This window comes from Ammodytes marinus, assembly GCF_949987685.1.
Source record: "Ammodytes marinus genome assembly, contig: scaffold_71, whole genome shotgun sequence".
NCBI classification, from domain to species: Eukaryota; Metazoa; Chordata; class Actinopteri; order Uranoscopiformes; family Ammodytidae; genus Ammodytes; species Ammodytes marinus.
In genome coordinates this window covers 131251-152500 of record NW_027648329.1, presented here as the reverse complement: position 1 = coordinate 152500, position 21250 = coordinate 131251, and the positions used below count along the sequence as shown (strand labels likewise).

The following is a 21250-nucleotide window of genomic DNA, read 5'->3' as shown; positions in this document are numbered from 1 at the left end:
TCTAGGGACGGTTGTAACAGCCTCATTCTGTGATGACATTTTATCTGAGGCTAATGTCATTACTTCACGGTCTCGTGCTCGTTCACTGCACCGTAAACATGTCTGTAAATGAAGGGAACCTTCAGTAATGGTAGTAATGCCTCTCTCTCTCCTCTCTCGGTTTCTCTTTCTCTCTCTCTGTCTCTTTGTCTCTCTCTCTGTCTCTCTCTCCATTTCTCTCTGTCTCTCTCTCTTTCTGTGTGTGCCTCTCTCTTTCCCTCTCTCTCTCTGTCTCACCATCTCTCTCCCTCTCTGTCTCTGTCTCCCCCCCTCTATCTCTCTCCGTCCCTCCCTATCTCTCTCTCTCTTCCCCCCCATATATAAAGGTGCATATGCAGTGCACACACATTACAAGTGATAAGGGATATGACTGTAAATAATAAAACATGGCTGCCTTTTCAAATTGATGTATAATTCCTAGAAGTTATATTAATCCTCCTCTCTCTCTCTCTCTCTCTCTCTCTCTGTCTCTGTCTCTCTCTCTCTCTCTCTCTCTCTCTGTCTGTCTGTCTGTCTGTCTGTCTGTCTGTCTGTCTGTCTGTCTGTCTGTCTCTGTCTGCAGTTGGCTCAATCACAAAGGAGTTCGACAGAAAAGAATTAACGACTGGCTGGGGATCAAGAACGACAACACTGACGAGTGAGTAGCTACATCTTACTGCCTGTGACTGAGATTATACTATCAGGGTTATGCACTACTATCAGGGTTAACTCTTTTTACTGTGTGTGACTAAAGGCCCTTTCAGACGGTAGGCGACATTCCGCTCGCGTTGTCGCCTGGCACCGCGGCTTCACTTTGCGCTCCCCGTGTGAAGTGACGGGAGGAGGAGGAGCGCGATTGTGATTTTTCAAACGCCGCGACAAAAAGATAAACAGTTCTCAACTTTTCACACGCAAGCGTTTGACGAGCACGGAAGCGACAGTTCCACGGGAGTGACAGACACACAGACAGACAGACAGACAGACAGACAGACAGACAGACAGACAGACAGACAGTGCGCCCGCTTGTCGTGCCGCCTGACAGAATGCCGCGCCTTCTCTCTCCCCGCTCGCCTCTCCATTGACAATGCATTGCCAGGGGCGACAAACGCGTTCCGTCTGAAACGCCCTTTAGGCTACAGAGCAACTGCTGTTCATTTAATTTGTTTTTTTATTTAAAGGTCTCATATTATGCTAAATGCACTTTTTAAATGTGTTCTAACATATCCATGGGGCCACGGTGTGCCTAGAGACTGCCAAAATATCAAAAAAAATAACAATCTCTCCTTTTCTCACTCTCCCCCTTTCTGAAACCCCCACCCCTCCCCCCCAATTTACTCCAGTCAGAATTCTCGCCGGCTATGTCGTCACAGCCGGCACAGCCACATCCCCATATTTTCTATATATGTCCATGCTTCCGATGCTTCCCCCCCCCCACATTAGTAACCAGAAATTTCCACCGTGCAGTAGTCTATGATAAAAAAAAAAAAAAAAAAAAGTCTATGATAACCCCACCCCCCCATTTCTTATTGGTCCACGGCCCGAGATCCCGTGGCCGAGATCCCATGAGATTCCACGAGATTTTCCCCTGGAAAATTTTCTGAGCGACAGCCATGTTGCTTTCCCCCTAAGCGACAAGAATGCCCATAGTAGCCTACAGCCTGAATGTTACATACACCAACACAGAATGCTTTTGCTCATACTCCACTAATTTATCTTATCCACAGCAGTCTATTAATGCCTCGTTTTTAATAACACAACGGATAGGAAGCTACTTGTGGGTTTTTGCAAACAGTGAAACTGAAAGGAATGTTTTTATTGGTATTTTTGCCTGACTGGTGTATAGCTATTTAGCTTTGGGACAAGCATTCAGCTTTTGCTCATAAAAACATAATTCTATTACCCAAACCAGTCTGGAAATGCCTCGTTTTTAACAGGACAAAGGATTGTAACTTAATAGTGTGGAAGTGGAACTGATTTGTGCGGTACTTTTAGTTTATTTTATCGTCTGAGTCTTATTTTTAGCGTTAGCGCCCATGTAGCTTCTGATGTAGCACCAAGTTTTGCTCATAACACGCTGTGTATACTCCCCACAGCAGTTTGAAAATGACTCGTTTTTAATAGGACAAAGGATTGTAACTTAATAGTGTGGAAGTCAATTTTAAATATATTTTTTTCACTGATTTGTGTGGTACTTTTAGTTTATTTTATCGTCTGAGTCTTATTTTTAGCGTTAGCGCCCATGTAGCTTCTGATTTAGCACCAAGTTTTGCTCATAACACGCCGTTTATACTCCCCACAGCAGTCTGAAAATTACTCGTTTTTAACATGACAAAGGATGGGAAGATATTCCTGTAGAAATCAAGCTACTGTTTGAAGCTACTGTTTTCACTGGTTTTAATCATGTCAGGTCATGTCAAACTGTTAGCCCGGAGCCTCTGGGTAACAACACTGTGTTCGCAGTCACGACTCACGCAGTGTCTCTCTAGTATCGCGAGAGCACGGCAGAGACGGTGGGAGAGCTCCATGGCCATATAAAGAAAGCCCGGCAGAGAGGTGGGAGGGGCCAGCCAGATCGCAGAAATACAGCTCATCCAGGACAATCAGGGTATAGAGGCTTGCTACAATAAATGATCCGAACGGGTTTTTCAGCAAACATCTAAAAAAATAAGTATTAGGGACTACTTGGACCATATAAAATTGACAGCAAAGTGCATAATATGTTACCTTTAAAGGTGCTACGAGGAACTTTTAAATATTTGTGACTGAGATTACACTATCGGGCTTAACTGTGTTACTGTGTGTGTCAGTTTATTTATTTGTCCTTGTGTAAAGTACAGAGAAAATGAAATGTTAAAAGGCGATTGGTGGACATTAATATTTAGACTTTACTTGAGTATCTTGTTTATTTCTTTTCAAACTCATGACACTACATTTCTAGGAAGCTTCTCGTCGTTCCTCCTTAAATTGCTTACACCCAATATGGAAACCTATCGCACATGTTAACCAGTGTGTGTGTGTGTGTGTGTGTGTGTGTGTGTGTGTGTGTGTGTGTGTGTGTGTGTGTGTGTGTGTGTGTGTGTGTGTGTGTGTGTGTGTGTGTGTGTGTGTGTGTGTGTGTGTGTGTGTGTGTGTACCAGAGGCTACTGTTAAGCCTGTTACATACTCCGCGAGAAGAAAGAACAAAGCTCTCGGTGACAGAGCTGCGAGAAGTTCTTTCTGGTCTGACATTACATACTTCACGAGAACTCAACTGCCGAACTCCTCACCGCGGCACATTGTTACCATGGAAATTTGACTCAGTAGCGCCAGCTGATTTCACTTCGCTTTCCTCATTGACTTCAGACTGACCAATCACACAATAGTTCTCGGACAAGCTGCGAGAAGAAAGTTCGGCCCGGGTGATGTGTCGAGAACAAGCTGCAAGAACAGCTGAACAAGAGCTGAGAGAAGAAAATGACGTCATTTTATTCTCTCAGCTCTGTCACCGAGAACTTTGGTCTTAATTCTCGCGGAGTATATAACTGCCTTTAAATGTCCCCCATGTTAAGCATTGTCTTTGTCTTTCTGTGTGTGTTTCCAGAGGCTACTGTGTGAGCGAGGAGGATGAGAGCTTGCCTCACTGCGATGAGAAGAGTTGGTTTGTGGGCGACCTGAACAGATCGCAGGCGGAGGATCTGCTGAAGGGCAAACCTGACGGAGCCTTCCTCATCAGAGAGAGCAGCAAGAAGGGCTGCTACGCCTGCTCTGTGGTGTGAGTACACTGCACACACACACACACTGCTCTGTGGTGTGAGTACACTGCACACACACACACACACACACACTGAAGGGCTGCTACGCCTGCTCTGTGGTGTGAGTACACTGCACACACACACACACACACACACTGAAGGGCTGCTACGCCTGCTCTGTGGTGTGAGTACACTGCACACACACACACACACACACACACACACTGCTCTGTGATGTGAGTACACTGCACACACACACACACACACACTGCTCTGTGGTGTGAGTACACTGCACACACACACACTGCACACACACACACACACACTGAAGGGCTGCTACGCCTGCTCTGTGGTGTGAGTACACTGCACACACACACTGCACACACACACACACACACTGAAGGGCTGCTACGCCTGCTCTGTGGTGTGAGTACACTGCACACACACACACTGAAGGGCTGCTACGCCTGCTCTGTGGTGTGAGTACAGCACACACACTCACTCACACACACACACTCACTCACTGCACACACGCACACACACACACACACACACACACACACTGGCTCAAATCTTACATTACACTTGCAATCGTATAGAAATGTAGAAGATATCGTACAAGTTTTCCCCTTTCCCGATACCGATTTTTGCAGATTCCGTTTGTTTTCCCCTTAGAACTATAATTCACGGTATATAAAACAAATTAGTTAAGTATAAGAATGTGTACAACTTAGGCTAAATTAAATAGATTTGTTCGAATGTTTTTAACATAGCCTCAGTTACTATATACATTTTTCTCCTTAGCAGCTAAACTGACCATGTCTTTGTGTGTCTCTCTCTCCCTCCCTCTCTCCCTTCCCCCTCTCTCCCTCCCTCCCTCTCCCTCTCTCCCTCCCTCCCTCTCTCTCCCTCCTCCCCTCCCTCTCCCTCTCTCCCTCTCTCTCTCTCTCCCTCTCTCCCTCCCCCTCTCTTTCCCTCCCCCCTCCCTCTCCCTCTCCCTCTCTCTCCCTCTCTCTCTTCCCCCCCACAGTGTCGAGGGCGAGGTGAAACACTGCGTTATCTACAGCACGGCGCGCGGCTTTGGTTTCGCCGAGCCGTACAACCTTTACGGCAGCTTGAAGGAGCTCGTTCTTCACTACCACGGAACATCACTGGTGCAACACAACGACTCACTCAACGTACGGCTAGCTTACCCCGTATACGCACTACCACCACACATGCCCTCCAGATGAAGGAGCAGCTAACTAAAATGCTATGCTACATCCATTTAAAAAAAAAAAACACCCACTTAAGACAACTTGCCAAGCCCAAAAAGGCAAGGGACATCGGGGAAGGATTTTTGAAATGCGTGGCAAGATTTGGTTGTATTTTTTCGAAAACGCAAACCAACACGAAAGACGCAAAACAAAGTAAAAAAATAAACGATTTTTTTGCTGCAACACACACACACACACACACACACACACACACACACACGTACGTCAGCCACCTTGGAGTTATATATATTTTTACAAGAACAATGTTTTGGTCGGACTCGGAGGGCATTCTTTGCTGGAATTTTGCACAAGGAAGTTTTTAAATGTTTTTGTGAATGTGAAACAAAAAAATAAAAAAAACGTGACTATGAACGAAGTAAAAGGAACGGACGGAAAACGGAGTGAGGAGATGTCTTTTTAAGAGTTTTTAATGTTGACCCCCCCCCCCACCCCTCCCCCCCACCGCCGCCGCTGCTGCTACCTAAACTCAAGACTTTTTAACCCCATAAAAACTACAAAGAACTTCAAAGAAACTTCAAAAATGGCGACCACAACAAAACATTCCCACATTGAATTGAATTTTTTTTTTTTTTTTTTTTTTTTTTTTTTTTTTTTTTCCTCACAACAACCTCAGATTTATTCTATTCTATTATTTCATTGGTTGCTTTTTTTCTTGGGAGTCCCGTTTCCATGGTTTCCTTAATTGTTGTTGTGTTTTAACTCGTTTAAACTTTGTGGTTGAATGCAAGAAGAAGAAGAAGAAGAAGAAGAGAGGTTTTAAGATGATGATGTCAAAAGTGTCTGTCAGGTTTTCCATGTCCCCGTTTTACGAAAAAAAAAAGCAAAAATAATGTAGCATAGACAAACTAACGAACACTTTTAGAATTATTTTTAAGTGTGTTCCTCCATTTTTAGACTGCTGCTGAAGGGGGTTTGGGGAGGGGGTTATAAGCGATAACAAATACAGTTTTGTGCTCTTTGAAAGAAGGGCAATGAAGGCTGGCTCTTATTCTAACTGTAGAAGGGTTTTTTTTTTTTTGGTATATTTGCTTTGCTGAGACATAATTTTTTTTTTTTTTTTTTTTTTTTTTTTTGCCAATGTGTAAAGAATGGCAAACGTCACATTTCAAAAACCAGAGACCAAAGTTGGTGTAGAGACGGAAGGCAAAGAGTTAATGTGTGTGTGTGTGTGTGTGTGTGTGTGTGTGTGTTTATTTTGTTTGTTTGTTTCTTTTTGTGAATGGAGAAAGAGAGTGAAGAAAAGCAAAGGAATGGTGTGTTTGAGACCACACATAAAAAACCGAGAGTTTTGGGCCTCGTGCACCAAATAGCCTTTTTCTTTCTTTTTTCTTTTTCTTTGGGGGAAACAAAACCAAATGGTACGTAAACATGAAAAACCCAGGTACCTAGCTTCTGTAAATACAGATGTTCTAGTGAGAAAGCACTTAAACAAGTCCCACATGTGACCTCAGTACTCTCTTCTGATTGGCTTAGCTTGCTTGCATTTAAAATCAATGTCAATTGACAAACCGAAATAAAATACAACACTTAAAGACCTACTTCACCGGTGGGAATATGAAGGTGCATTGAACTCTGAGATCCTATGTAGTATAAATGTGCAAACAATTTAGAAATCGGTTCATCCTCGCCTGAGAAAAGGCAGAAAGAGGGTATCATGGTCTCACTGTCTAACCCTACATTTTACTAGTGTGACATCACACATGGTAAAATGTAGGGATAGGATTAACAGGACAGCTGGGCCAAGGGAAGACTGAGGGAAGAAAAACCTCATTCATTATATTATAATAGTGATTTTATAATGATAGAACGCCGGTTGCATTTTTAAGACGCTGAAATACAATACAAAGTGCTGAGGTCAAACACATTGTAAACCAGACAACACATATAAGTTTACGAAAACGGTTGGTCACTCTCACCAAAATCCTCCTTTTTTGAAAGTTAAAAATGTCTAAAAAAAAAACCCTATTTTATGTGTGGTTTAAAACAGAAGAGAGTGAGAGAGACATGTGTATATGGGTTTGGATGAGAATAACTGGTACTGTGTGTGTGTGTTTGTGTTACAAGAAAAAACTCCAGATAAAATAAGCTTTTAATATATACAAAACTAAACAAACTCTTTTATGTGAGGAGAGGTCTCGAAAAACTGAAAACTTGAAAGAACGTGCAATCTAGAGTTGTTAGTCCAAGAGGGAGAGATGGAGAGAGGGAGAGAGAAAGAGGGAGAGAGAGAGAGAAAGAGAGAGAGAGATAGATGCACTATGGTCTCAGAGATAATCAAAGTGCACAGTGAAGATGTTATGAGTGAAATACAGATTTAATTTTATTGTTTTTGTCTTGATTGCGATTTTTTATTTTTTTTTATTTATTTTTATTTTTTTTGAAGTTCACAACCTCTTGCCCGCTGCTTTTTGACTTTCTAACCAGTGGAAGCATCAAAACCAATAAAAATATCTTTGAAAAACTTGAAGAGAACAAACAAAGAAAAACCCCAGTTGCATTCAATTATTCCTTGAAATTTGTTGACAATTTTGACATTTTTGTATATTTCTAATTGGCTGTTATAAAAAATACTGCTCAATGATTGGCTGTTCCTTTTTTCAGGGTTAATTTGTAGGCTAGACATTCCCTGCGTTCCAATCCCAATACTTCCCTACTATTTAGTACGCCAGAAAAAGATTTAGGATGTCCCAATACATGCACGTCAATTGTAGTATGCTGAAAATACATAAACGCCCCACTAACTCCAATTGCATTTTGGAGTATTCGTCTTTATTCTTGACATTTCTCGACAAAATGAAAAAAAAATCTTCCTTATCTGATTTTTTTTTTTCTCTCTCCTGTCTGTGGCCCTAAAACTTTTCTGTACTTTAGTATGTAGTGTAGTAAAAAGACTAAAACTCTTCTGTACTTTAGTATGTAGTGTAGTAAAAAGACTAAAACTCTTCTGTACTTTAGTATGTAGTGTAGTAAAAAGACTAAAACTCTTCTGTACTTTAGTACGTAGTGTAGTAAAAAGACTAAAACTCTTCTGTACTTTAGTATGTAGTGTAGTAAAAAGAAAGAGTATGTGATTTGGAACGCTAGACATTATTTCTAAGAATAACTGGGTCGTTGTAATGTCTCGAGGGGTCCTAATGCTCCCCAGACAGTAGTCCAGACACTGCCTGTCTGATAAACTGCAGCGAGTCTGAAAAGGTCTGATGCAAAGTGAAGGTTAGTGGGGCTAGGAGGAAGAGAGGGGGATGTTATACTGACTTGTTCATTGCTAAAAAAAAAAAGACAGCTGTTTCTAAATTTAAAACACACACAACCCCAATTTAGGATGGAGTAGTAGGCAGTATTAGCCATGAAGAGAATTAAAAAAATAATTCAAATTATGAGGCAAAATTCTTAATTTCACGACTCCAAACTACAATGGACTAAAATAAATGGGCCGCGTTGAGATAAAAAAATAAATAAAATCAAGAATTAAATCATACACTTATGAGAATAAAGTTGTAATTGTATGGGGAAAGACAAACGCATTACTGTTCACCTACAAAAATGGCATTGTAACCTCGTAAAAAAGTAACGTTAGTTATTGATAATATCAACGTAATATAACAAATTCTTTATCTTAATTATGACCTTTTTCTAGCAATATTCTGACTAGTTTTCCTGCAAAAACTGCTTTTTTCTCTTAGATTTATGATATTTTTCCCATTCAATTCTCAAAGTCCCTGATTCTTATTCTGCTCGAGGTGGCCCTAAAACTCGGTCAACCTAACCACAAGAGGGGGGGATGTTATACTGACTTGTTCATTGCTAAAAAAAAGACAGCTGTTCTAAATTTAAAACACACACAACCCCAACCTACGATGGAGTTTGAGAGCCTCGTTGAGTAGGAAAAAAATAAATATTGAAATTGTTAGAAAAAAAAGTCGTAATAAGAAGTAAGAATTTCAGGGGGTAACCTACGAACGATGGCGAGATCTGTCTATTGGCGGAATCCTTGCTACCCACTGGTCAACTGTCTTGGTTGTCAAAAAAAGACTATTTGTGAATCTAGAACTTCACAAGATTCCTCATTTTAATGCCGGGGGAAAATACTCTAGAGATATTATTAATCAAAAATTAAACACAGACTCAAATTATGACTTAAAATCCTAACTTTTTTTCCTACTCTGTCTATATTATGACTATTTCTTGTAGTAAGTTAAGAAATGTTGACTTTTTTTCCCTAAAGATGGCCCTTGGACTCCGTTGTACCCAAACCACCAAGTCTATCTTTACAGTAGAACATTTTTTTTGGGGCATCAACCATAAAAAAAAAAAATCTGAAAGGATGACGCTGGTTAAAAAGTCAAACAAAGCAGGCTCTTTTGTTTCCACAGTAAGATAAGCCATCATCACAGTGTATGAATGGGTCACACACACACACACACACACACACACACACACACACGCTCTCTCTTATACACACACACACACACACACACTTGTCTGAAGCAGTGTATCAGGTTGTAGGAAGAGGGCCATTGTTTGAGGAGTGAGTGAGTGACTGAGTGAATGATACAACATTGGTTGTACCCACCACCATATGTTTTATCTAAACCCCCGTCTATATGTCCTCAACACCCATAAACCCCCTGGACACTGTATATCAGTTATCTGCCCCTTAAACCCCCCCCCCCCCCCCCCCTCTCCCTCCCCACTCCCCACTGCCCTTTGATAGTCTGCTCACACTAAGACAGGCCAGGTTTGTGGAGCTGATCTAGCCAGCGGTCTTTTAGCGGAGACTCGAGCAGTTTAGTTTGATAAAAAATACAAATTATAGTCCCCTATTATTTACAAACATAGTTTAGCTAAGAATAGAATATGTATCGAGGAAGGAACTCGGAGAGACTGCATCCAGCAATATAGAACAACGTAACAGTGGTACCGTGTTGGCTGTCCTATTCCAGACTTAAAGGTGCAGTGTGTAGAATTTTGGGTTTTATTCCCTAGCAGATTTTGTAGAAAATAATTATAATATCCATAAGTACGTTTAATTTAGTGCATAATAGCTGAATAATTTTTTTAGAATAATTTTTTTTTTCCTTAGAAAGGGTCTCATATATGTCCATATTTCTGCATATTTTGGACCAAGGCCTTGTCACCGCCATTTTGGAAGTGTCATAGTTGGAATGTCATCAGGTGCATTGTTTAAAATGTAGAATTGTTCTTGTCCTTGAAGGCCACTGTAGCTTCTGTTATTATTCTAAAGGGGTGGGGTTACCCAGGGAGCGTTGCATTCTAGAACTTTGTAGAACTTACTTGATGATGTCATATTACACACTGCACCTTTAAGAAATGCAACTCCCTTTTCCTTTCTCCAAATGTGGGAAAAAGTTTTTGATTTACCGAAACTTGACTTCATTTTGATAAACTTCTAAAGATGCAAACGGGAATTGTTGTGGGTGTGCCCGAAGTGTGGCTACAAGTATAAAAGTACTAACCCTAACCCTAACCCTTAATTTAGTATAGAAAAGGTATAACAATTATATAGAAAAAAGAGAGGACTTTAGGCAGAGATATCTTATGTATTGTTTTTGCCTTTCTTTTTTCAAGTATCACACAGAAATGTTAAGAATCAGTTTTGATACTACCGGCGTCCTTACAATCACAAACTTTCTGCGACTGTATCTGAAATAGGACACAGCCTTTTTTCACGTTTCATCTGTTGCGTAAAGTGAATGCAGTCTCTGTTCTTTCTTATAGACCAAACGGGGGGGACATGAAGGCGGGGTTTATTGATCCAAACAGGGGGGACATGAAGGCGGGGTTCACTGATATAATCTTGAATGTAGAGACAAAGGATCAGTCCCGGTCCAAAATCTGTTTTTCGTTTTTCAAATTATTCTTTTAAAAAAACACCAGCCAGCTACGAAACAAATCAAAACAAACTCTCAAGGAGCAGCTAATCAAAATACACAGGCCAGTTCGATTTTTTTTTTTTTTGGACTTTTCGTTAGAACGTTTTATTGGTCATTTACCCCTCAGGTGTTCCAAGCTTACCGTAATAAAACTACCACACAACCAAGCCAGCGATTTTGAATATACAAAAAAATATATATATAAATTTAAAAAATCAGGGTTTTTTCAAATCATTTTCAAACTGTCTTATTCCCCTTAGTATTATACACAACTTCTTCACCAAAAATGGTTTGTCATTTAGTCTGTCCATATTCCCTATATCGCCCACACTCACTATTTTTGTTTAGTTTTTTTTAATCTGCTGACAAACATTCCCTTACTGTATTACTTGAAGTATATTGCATTGCTCACTTGTTGAATGTCGTTATATGGAATTAAAAAATATACATTTATTTAAAGCAAAAATACCATAAACAAAACTCCCAATTTTTTGTTGTTACAGGGCGACCTAGGCAGAGGTTTTTTAAAGTTTTATGACAGATATATTATACAGTTGTAATTGTTACAGGTCAAAAACGTTCAGTATAACTATTTTACGCGGGGAAAGAAAGAAAGGGGCTTTTTTGAAAATAAAATACTCAGAGAAATGTTCAGATTTTTTCCCTTTCAACCGAGGGATTCGTCTGAAATTGCACACGATATCAAATATAAGAGGTACAAAAAGTGTTAATTTTAAAAGGTACAATTATGATGTTTGCGTGATGTCTACGTATGCATTATAAGTCATATTTACACTAGCTATCATATATATAAAAAGCTAAGATATTGCAGTTTTCGAAAGGGTTGTTTTCGCGTCAATTAATTGATTAATTTTTTTTTCTGAAACAATTAGACCAAAGACTTGAGTTCTTTTTCAGCGACGTTTTTAATCTGCATTGCCTTTTGATATTATCACAACTAAGATAAGATATAAAAACCATGTTGAGTGAGTGAGTGAGTGAGTGAGTGAGTGAGTGAGTGAGTGAGTGAGTGAGTGAGTGAGTGAGTGAGTGAGTGAGTGAATGAGTGAGTGAGTGAGTGAGTGACTGAGTGAGTGACTGAGTGAATGTGTGTGTGAATGTATGAATGAATGAGTGAGTGAGTGTCCCGATACAAATTTTGTTAATTTGTGTTCAAAAACAGGTACTTTTTAAAAGACATGTCAGGAAAGGAAAAAATCCATATACAATGATGTCCAAATGGTTACAAAAAAATCAATCAAATGTATTCTGCACTCCTCAGTTTGATATTAACTCACTTTTATTGAGGATTTAAAAACTAGCCCTGCGTTCCAATCCCCATACTTCCCTACTATTTAGTATGCCAGACAATGATTTAGGATGTCCCAATACATACATGCACGTCCAATTGTAGTATGCTGAAAATACATAAATTCCCCCACTAACTCCAATAGCATTTTGGAGTATTCGTCTTTATTCTTGACATTTCTCGACATAATGAAAAAAAATCTTCCTTATCTGATTTTTTTTTTCTCTCTCCTGTCTGTGGCCCTAAAACTCTTCTGTACTTTAGTATGTAGTGTAGTAAAAAGACTACAACTCTTCTGTACTTTAGTATGTAGTGTAGTAGAAAGAAAAAAGTATGTGATTTGGAACGCAGGGCATCTGTCTCACTCACACTAAGTTGTTCATATATTTTGCACATGTTTGACCGTGTAATTGGAGTTAACTCATTTGAAATTCTGAAACTTTTTTCTATTGCTCTGTTGAAACAAATGTCGTGTGTATAGATCTTAAGTGTTGTTTGTGTTGGTTAGGATTTCTTCAAATTAATGGCAATTAATGGCAATTTTTTAAACACGGTAAAATAAATGCCAAAATAAAACATTTGTAACAGGCGATACGGAAGATCGACAGGGACAAAAAATAAGGTTTTAAATCAATTTTTTGTGATTTTTTTTTATTTTTTACTTTTTCGGGACAACCTCCCGTTTGCGTCAAAACTTACACAACATGCAATATTTCCCCTTTTCTGTCCGCGATAGATTTGTGATGGAAGGGTGAATGTTTTCCCTCAGGTGCATATTATACCCCCATGGTTACTAGGGGGAGAGGGGGGGGGCAGGGTTTTCTAAATCATAGTTGCTAATGACAGGTGCAAGCGGAAAGAATCACAGTTTTTTTTTTAGTTGGACAAACCAAATTATCTGTTGACCTTAGATTTTTTTTTTTTTTTTTTTTTTTGAGTTTTCACTTTTTCGAAAATCTCAAAATAACTCCAGGAAACTTAAATGGTTTAATTCTCAGAAGAAATTTTATTATTATTTTTTTTCTTAAGTACATTTTTAATTTCAGCTACAAGGTGCCGTTTGTCAATCAAAAAACTAGTACAATACATCCAACTGTTACCGTTTTATACTCACTGCTACAACCCCACGACTGTTATGACAACATACCAACTTTTAACTGTTGTTACTGTTATACAAATACTACAAATACTACTACAACTCGCACACAAGCAGTCCTGCAAAGTTTTATTTGCAGCCATCAGGTTCGAATGATTGCGATTCTTAACCTAAAGCTGGGGTATATGATTTCTGATTGGTCAAAGTGAACATGAGCTGTACACTTTGACAAATCAAAGCGAGGCTCCGATTCTTAAAAAAAAAAAAAAAAAAAAAAAATCCGATTCTCTGTTCTTATTGGCTGTTGGGACTGTCCATTCACTTTGGCACTGACGTTGTTGGAGTAGAGCGTGTCAGGGAGGGACCATAGGGGAGGGACCAAAGAGAACAAGTGGAGCGCTTGAGGTATTTGGATTCGAATCTCCTCTATCCCAACTGCTATTTCCTCCCCAAATCCTCCACCCCAGCTTTAACTTAAGGAGTCTAGTTGTGTTCTTATCACTGCTTGTCTGATCACAATACCCAGCACAGCTAACAGGGAAAATACAGCTTGTAACACAGTATATATGGAAATAAAACAACTTTGAAAAAAAAATTGTATTTGAAAAAAATATTGAAAAAAAAAAGTGTATAGGCCTATGATGATCTATCTTGTACCCCTCTTTTGACTACCCCCCCCTTTTTGACATACGATCCAGCATGCATATTTGGTACTATTGACTGTTGTTTTTTGTGTATAAAAGGAAGAAAATTGTTATAAAAAAAAAATATGTCTTTTGGAAGTAAAACAAAGAAAAACAACTGTTATTTGTCTGTTTTATGGGTGTGTTCAGATCGGAATTTTTAAATATGGCAGAAAATAACTTAATGTAACTTCACACTTGCTAATAAGCTGAATCAAGTTTTGAGTCCCGTTTTTGTGTGTCGGTTGTTCAGCGCTATAAAAAATGTAACACTGAGAAAGACGAATGTAATTTTTTATCTGTTTGAAGACATTTGTTTTTTTTTTAAACCTGCAGTGTGTAGAATTTTGGGTTTTATTTCCTAGCAGATTTTGTAGAAAGTAATTATAATATCCATAAGTACATTTAATTTAGTGCATAATAGCTGAAATTTTTTTTTTATTATTATTTTTTCCCTTTAGAAAGGGTCTCATATATGTCCAAGGCCTTGTGCCGCCATCTTGAAAGTGTCATAGTTGGAATGTCATCAGGTGCATTGTTTAAAATTTAGAATTGTTCTTGTCCTTGAAGGCCACTGTAGCTTCTGTTATTATTCTAAAGGGGTGGGGTTACCCAGGGAGCGTTGCATTCTAGAACTTTGTAGAACTTTCTTGATGATGTCATATTACACACTGCACCTTTTAAATGTTCTGGTTTTAAAACTGATAACTTTGGTCTTTTTTTTTTAGGCGTGATCAACTGTCAAAGACTGTTTGCATTTTGGCCAAATTTGCGTTGACGTAAATGTGTGTGCCAAGTTGGTCGAATAAGCAAAACATTGTTGAGAAAATGTCATTAAAAATTGAATTTTTCTGAGAGTTTTGACGCCATTACAGTTGATGTGAGCAATTGTCCAACATGTAAAAGACAAATTCGAAGCGGTGTAGCCACGTTCTACTTAAATAACCATAGACAAAGACCTATACAGAATGCTTATACAATGGAAAAAATTAAGAGACCAGTCTGGATTTTCCTTCAATCTTCATCTCTACATTACTTAATGGAAAATGCTCTTTAATGACAATATTTCTGGGAGGAATTTGGTAGAAATGTTGTCAGTAGTTTATATTATAAAACCAAAATGTTCATTCTACTCAAACATATGCTAATAGTAAAACGAGAGACACTGAATATTTTTCGAGTGGACTCTTAATTTTTTTTCAATAGCTTATATGTCTTTATATCAACATTTGAACGCTCTCTTTCTCAGTGTTACCGGATGCAATACCTTCCTCTGGTTTTTCTCTTGATTCTCTCTTTGAAAAAATAATGGTTTTGGCCCGTCATCACAAAAAAATCCACTTCACTTTTTTGTTTTTATTTTTATTGTATCTGTTGCAGTAGTTTGTTGGTTGTAGTTTCTCCAGTTGTTTTTGAGCTAACATTAAAGCTGGGGTATGTGATTTCTGATTGGTCAAAGTTAACATGAGCTGTGTACACTTTGACCAATCAGAGCGAGGCTCCGATTCTCTGTTCTTATTGGCTGTTGGGACTGTCCATTCACTTTGGCACCGGCGTTGTTGGTGTAGAGCGTGTCAGGGAGGGACCATAGGGGAGGGACCAAAGAGAACAAGTGGAGCGGTTGAGGTATTTGGATTCGAATCTCTATCCCAACTGCCATTTTCTCCCCAAATCCTCCACCCCAGCTTTAATTCATGTACTTTCATCAGTGGAGCTTCACCACAGTCAGTTCTCTTGCCGAATAAAGAAAAATATTTTGTTGAAACACAAATATCTGAGTGTCTGTTTTCTTTTTCTTTTTAAATCCTTTTCTGGACAGTTTATAGCGAATAATATTATACCTTAAAAGATGCTCCGAAGGGGTGCCCTTAGCTCAGTTGGTAGGGCGTCCCCCCCATGGGCCTCGGCCAGCAGCAGACCCGGGTTTGATTCCAGCCTGCGGCCGTTCTCTGCATGTCACTCCCCTCTCTGCCCCATTTCAACTCTGTCTCTACACTGTCAATAAAGCATAAAAATGCCCAAAAAATATCTTGAAAAAAAAAAAAGATGCTCCGAGGTACTTTCAGTTGTTTTAATTCTAGCGCCCCCTTTGGACAATAGCAGTAGTGTTTTTACTACGCCAGCTGTTGTTCCTGGGTGAGCGTATACCCATGACAAAGGCATTAAGAAAAACTATATAAAAATAGCATTCTTTGCACTGATGGTCTCGTTTGCTGTTACATGTAATTTATGATCATCAGAGGAAAAATGAGACTGTTTCAGAAATATTTAAAAGTTCCTCGTAGCACCTTTAAATAGATTTAGAGTCTTAGTGTCAATGAACTTCCTCACAAGTATAGGAAGAAAGTGTTCATGTCTGTGTGTGTGTGTGTGTGTGTGTGTGTGTGTGTGTGTGTGTGTGTGTGTGTGTGAGTCATCAAAGATAAATGTCATCCTGGGCCCTTTCAGAGGATCAATTTAGTGAATAATGGTATTTTGTATTTAAGTACATCCATAATACGACAGAAATAGTATTGTGTGTGTGTGTGTGTGTGTGTGCATGTATCTGCTGTGTGTTTGTGTGGCTTTGGTGTGTGTTTGCGAATGTGCCTTATGTTTGTGTGTGTGTGTGTGTGAGCGTGTGCGTGTGTGTGTGTGTGCTATGATTTGATTGGCAGATGTCACGCACATCCATTAGTGAAATATTACAAAAAAAGAACATTTAAATTGCCAGTTATTCACGGTCGGCTGAACTGTTTAATGTCTCCACACACACACACACACTCTCTCTCTCTCTCTCACACACACACTCTCTCTCACACACACGCACACACACACTCACTCTCTCTCTCACACACACACACACACTCACTCTCTCTCTCACACACACACTCACACACACACTCACTCTCTCTCTCTCACACACACACTCACTCTCTCACACACACACACTCACTCTCTCACACACACACTCACTCTCTCACACACACACACACACACACTGTTTAATGTCTCCCCGAGATTTAATTGCTACCACTCTGAAAATCACTCGAGCTTTTTAATTGACACGCCACCCCTCCCCACACACACACTCACACACACTCTCTCTCTCACATACACACTCTCTCTCTCTCACACACACACACACGCTCTCTCACACTCAAACACTCTTCACTCACACACACACTCACACACTCTCTCTCTCACTCACACACACACACCGAGGAAATGGAGCAAATATGTTAAATTAAAGTGCGAAGGTGAAAAAAAGACTCAAAAAGTAGAACGAGATCAAATAAGAGACCGCTGCTTTTAAGAGTGCTCCCGTGGGGTTTCCTTACCCTGTGTTGCAAGGGCTTTGTGTGTGTGTGTGTGTGTGTGTGTGTGTGTTTGTGTGTGTAGAGAGAGAAGGGGCCAGGGCCTTGATATATATAAAAAAAAAAGTATCAGAATTGAGCTTTGTATGGGGCAGAATAATGATTCTTGCTTACACACACACACACAAACCCACACACAGACACACACACATACACAGAAAGACACACACAGACAAAAACACACACAGAGACAAACACACACACACACGCATACACAAAAACACACACAAACACACACAGACAAAAACACACACAGAGACAAACGCACACAGAAACACACACACACACACACACAAACAAACACACACACACACACACACAGAAACACACACACACACATTCTTGCTTGGAGGAATAGTCTTTTAATAAGAGAGTGGGGTTGGCAGATTAATACAGCGGGCAGAAATCATTTATAAAGGAATCACTCAGGCTCACACTCTATCGATTTCACCCAACGGCCTCAAAACACACACACACACACACACACACACACACACACACACACACACACACATTCACACACACACATACACATTCACACACACACACACACATTCACTTACACACACACACACACACACACATCTAAACACTCACACATACAAACATTCACATCTACACACACACACACACACACACACACACACACACACACACACACACACAAGTGGAAGAACTTCCATTAGACTCCAAAGAAAAGTTAAGTTTATTTCAAGAATCATTCTACAGGTAGCCTTGAATAAAAACACTCTTTATTCCTCGCAGTGTTGACATGAATACAAGAGTCAAATCCAAACTTTAACTTTTTATTGGCTTCGTTTTGCAGGACGAGTTTTGTTGTAAATAAAAGAATTGTTCCTGAAGACCTCCTCATCTGCCTCAAACTGCGTATTCTTTCATCAACCCACCACCAACGCCGTTTTTCTGAGTAAAGGCCGGAAAATATACTGCACCAACAACCATCTAACAACTAGTGAGCTAGCTAAAAACAATCTAAACTATAGTTTACCCTTCACACTTTTTTAGGGTAACAAGTGTTTTGTTATAAACCCATTGTGTAAAAGCCTAGAAGGGAAAATACTGAGGAGCTAAATATTTTCAATTTGACATGAAAAACACAAACAGTCCTCTCACCTCAAATTCAGCAGTCTAACTCCAAGGAAGACTAATGTAGGTGACCTCTGATCCCAATTCTGGACATTTCCATAGCAAAAATTTCACAGACAGCGCCTTCTGGTGCCGAGATATAACAAATGTGACAACCAACCCTTGTGACATAAAACCCCATTCTCCCCTATGTATGTGTTTTTAATATTTCTAAAAAATTGATTGACTCATTCGACAGCAAGGGCTTGTTTTTGGGCAGCGCGCAAATTAACCCGAGAATGGTAGCCGGTGTCAGACTGGCAATGTTGCAATCAGGTCGAATCAAAATCAAATCAGTTTTATTTGTACAGCCCAAAATCACAAATACATTTGTCTCAGTGGGCTTTACATTTCATACAATATGATACAATATGACACCCTCTGCCCTTATCTATCTATCTATCTATCTATCTATCTATCTATCTATCTATCTATCTATCTATCTATCTATCTATCTATCTATCTATCTATCTATCTATCTATCTATCTATCTATCTATCTATCTATCTATCTATCTATCTATCTATCTATCTATCTATCTGCCCTTAGTAAAAAACCCTTTACCGGGATTAAAAAAAGTAGACACTATGGTGAAACATATACTTTTTTTTCTCAAGGTTTCTTTATTGGTATTTTAAGACGTTATACAGAATGCAATGCAGATAAAGTTAGATACAAACAATTATAACCACCCCCCCCACACACACACACACACACACACACACACACACACACACACACACACCACACACACACACACACACACACACACACACACACACACACACACACACACCACACACACACACACACACACACACACACACACACACACACATTTTGCTTCAACAGAGCCCCACCCCTTTGACAGTAACACGGTACCATTTAACAACAATAGCATTCAGGGATCACAATTGAAAAAGACCCGAGCTATTCCAAGGCCAGTGTGATATATAATCTCTCCATCTAGTCCTGGGTGTTCCTCCTTCCAGCGGGACGTCCCTGGAACACCTCCAAGATGCATGAATCCCTGCTCAATAAACTTCTAAAAAAAAATATTTAAAAAAAAAAAACTCAACTGGCACCTTTTCTACTCAAAGGATAAATGGCTCTACTCTCTCTCACCCTAATCTCTAAGGGAGACGCCAGCCACCCTCCTGAGAAAAAAACATTTTGGCCGCTTGTACCCGCGATCTAGTTCTTCCATTTCATTCATTCCTTGAGCAAAGACACTTAACCCCAAACTGCTCCAGGGGCGCTGTACTATGGCTGACCCTGCGCTCTGACCCCCTCTGGAGTGTGTCTGTCTGTCTGTCTGTCTGTCTGTCTGTACTATGGCTGACCCTGCGCTCTGACCCCCTCTGGAGTGTGGGAACTTGAGAGGGGAGATGAGAAAAGACTAATTTCAATGTAGCCATTGACAAATAAAGTAACTTTTCTTACACAGGAAGGCACTATTTGGAGGGAGGGGTGTCACGGAGGGGGAACTGGAATCCAACATTTGGCTCCAAGCAACAAACATGAAGACAAAATATGTTTAAGGTTGAAAACACAAAGTTGAACCCCAGTGTTCCTTCAATGACCAGGGTTTTTCCTGCATAGAGAAAATTTTGGCGCCCGCCAAAGCGGATTTATCCAGCGCCAAAGGAAAATCAGGAGCGCCAAAATGATAAAGATTGAGAATAAATATAGCCATTTAAAACCTCTCCAAATTCAGCCCAATTAAAGTCATCCTTCTTGAGGGGTTGGACAATAACTTGAATTTCATTTTCGATAGGCTATTACGGCTTCCCTCAATCATGAAAACAAAATAATCGTTATTGAACTATCATTGTTCCGCACGCCGGGGCATGCTGGCTGTTAAATGCAGCAAACCCTTTCAGCCGAGCGGTGCGCTCGCTCTGCCCCTCCCTCACCTGATAATTTAGCTATCGGCTGGTCCAGAGAGTAGGAGGGAAATGTTGCGCATTGCCGGGTGTTTTGAAAAACTTCTAGATGACGAGAATAAAGGTAAAACTAATTGTGTTGTCTGAAAACACTTCAGACTCACAACAAACTAAAATAATGTGCAAGATTTGTCACTCGCGGACACGCGAGTAACGTGACATACGCGACCGCGAGACAGAGAGAGAGAGAGAGAAAAAAGGTAGGCCTATACGACCTGATCTGCACCTCTAAACATCCCGACCAATTTTTTTATTCACTTTAAGTCGAATCATAGTGGTCTATGACCAAGCAATCACTGAATAAAAAACACAGGAAGTTTAAAGCTCCTTACTCCTGCCACCACAACTGTCAACACTACAATGCAACTGCCTATCCACCCTGCTCCTTGACATAAATAAATCATGCCCTTACATTTAATGCTATCAAAAGACGTGCCCTATCAACACCATTTTCAACGAGTTATTTTTATTTTGACATATATTTATTTTATTCAATTATCAAAAATATGTTTCACTTATTTAGCCTATTTCTATTCTCCCTGTTTTCAGTTCAATTAGGCCTTTGTTTAAAGTCCAAAGTCATGGTGTTATTAGAAAAAAACCTTGTTAAAAGTAAAATAAATGCATAATGATTAACTGTCTTTAATAATCGTGATAACACAATGTGATTACTCAAAATAATCATGATTATGATTGTTTCTTTCTTCTTGCAATTGCCATGGTTTAGATCAATTAGAAACAATTAAAGTATTAAATAGGTAGGCCTAGTCATTATTAGTATTTTGACTTCATAT

The 21250-nt window shown here is 39.6% G+C and overlaps 1 protein-coding gene across 1 annotated transcript in view; it reads left to right on the top strand.

Annotated features, from left to right (window-relative positions):
- Window positions 1-4981, top strand: part of LOC307270740 (phosphatidylinositol 3-kinase regulatory subunit gamma-like) — a gene marked incomplete at its 3' end in the record, with an annotated part of 27362 nt that extends 22381 nt beyond the window's left edge. Inside the window, exons 7-9 of the mRNA XM_080054623.1 lie at window positions 602-676; window positions 3599-3769; window positions 4780-4981. Of these exons, the coding sequence (XP_079910749.1) occupies window positions 602-676; window positions 3599-3769; window positions 4780-4981 (448 nt within the window). The remainder of the gene's footprint in view (window positions 1-601; window positions 677-3598; window positions 3770-4779) is intronic.
- Between the last annotated feature and the right edge of the window lie 16269 nt (window positions 4982-21250).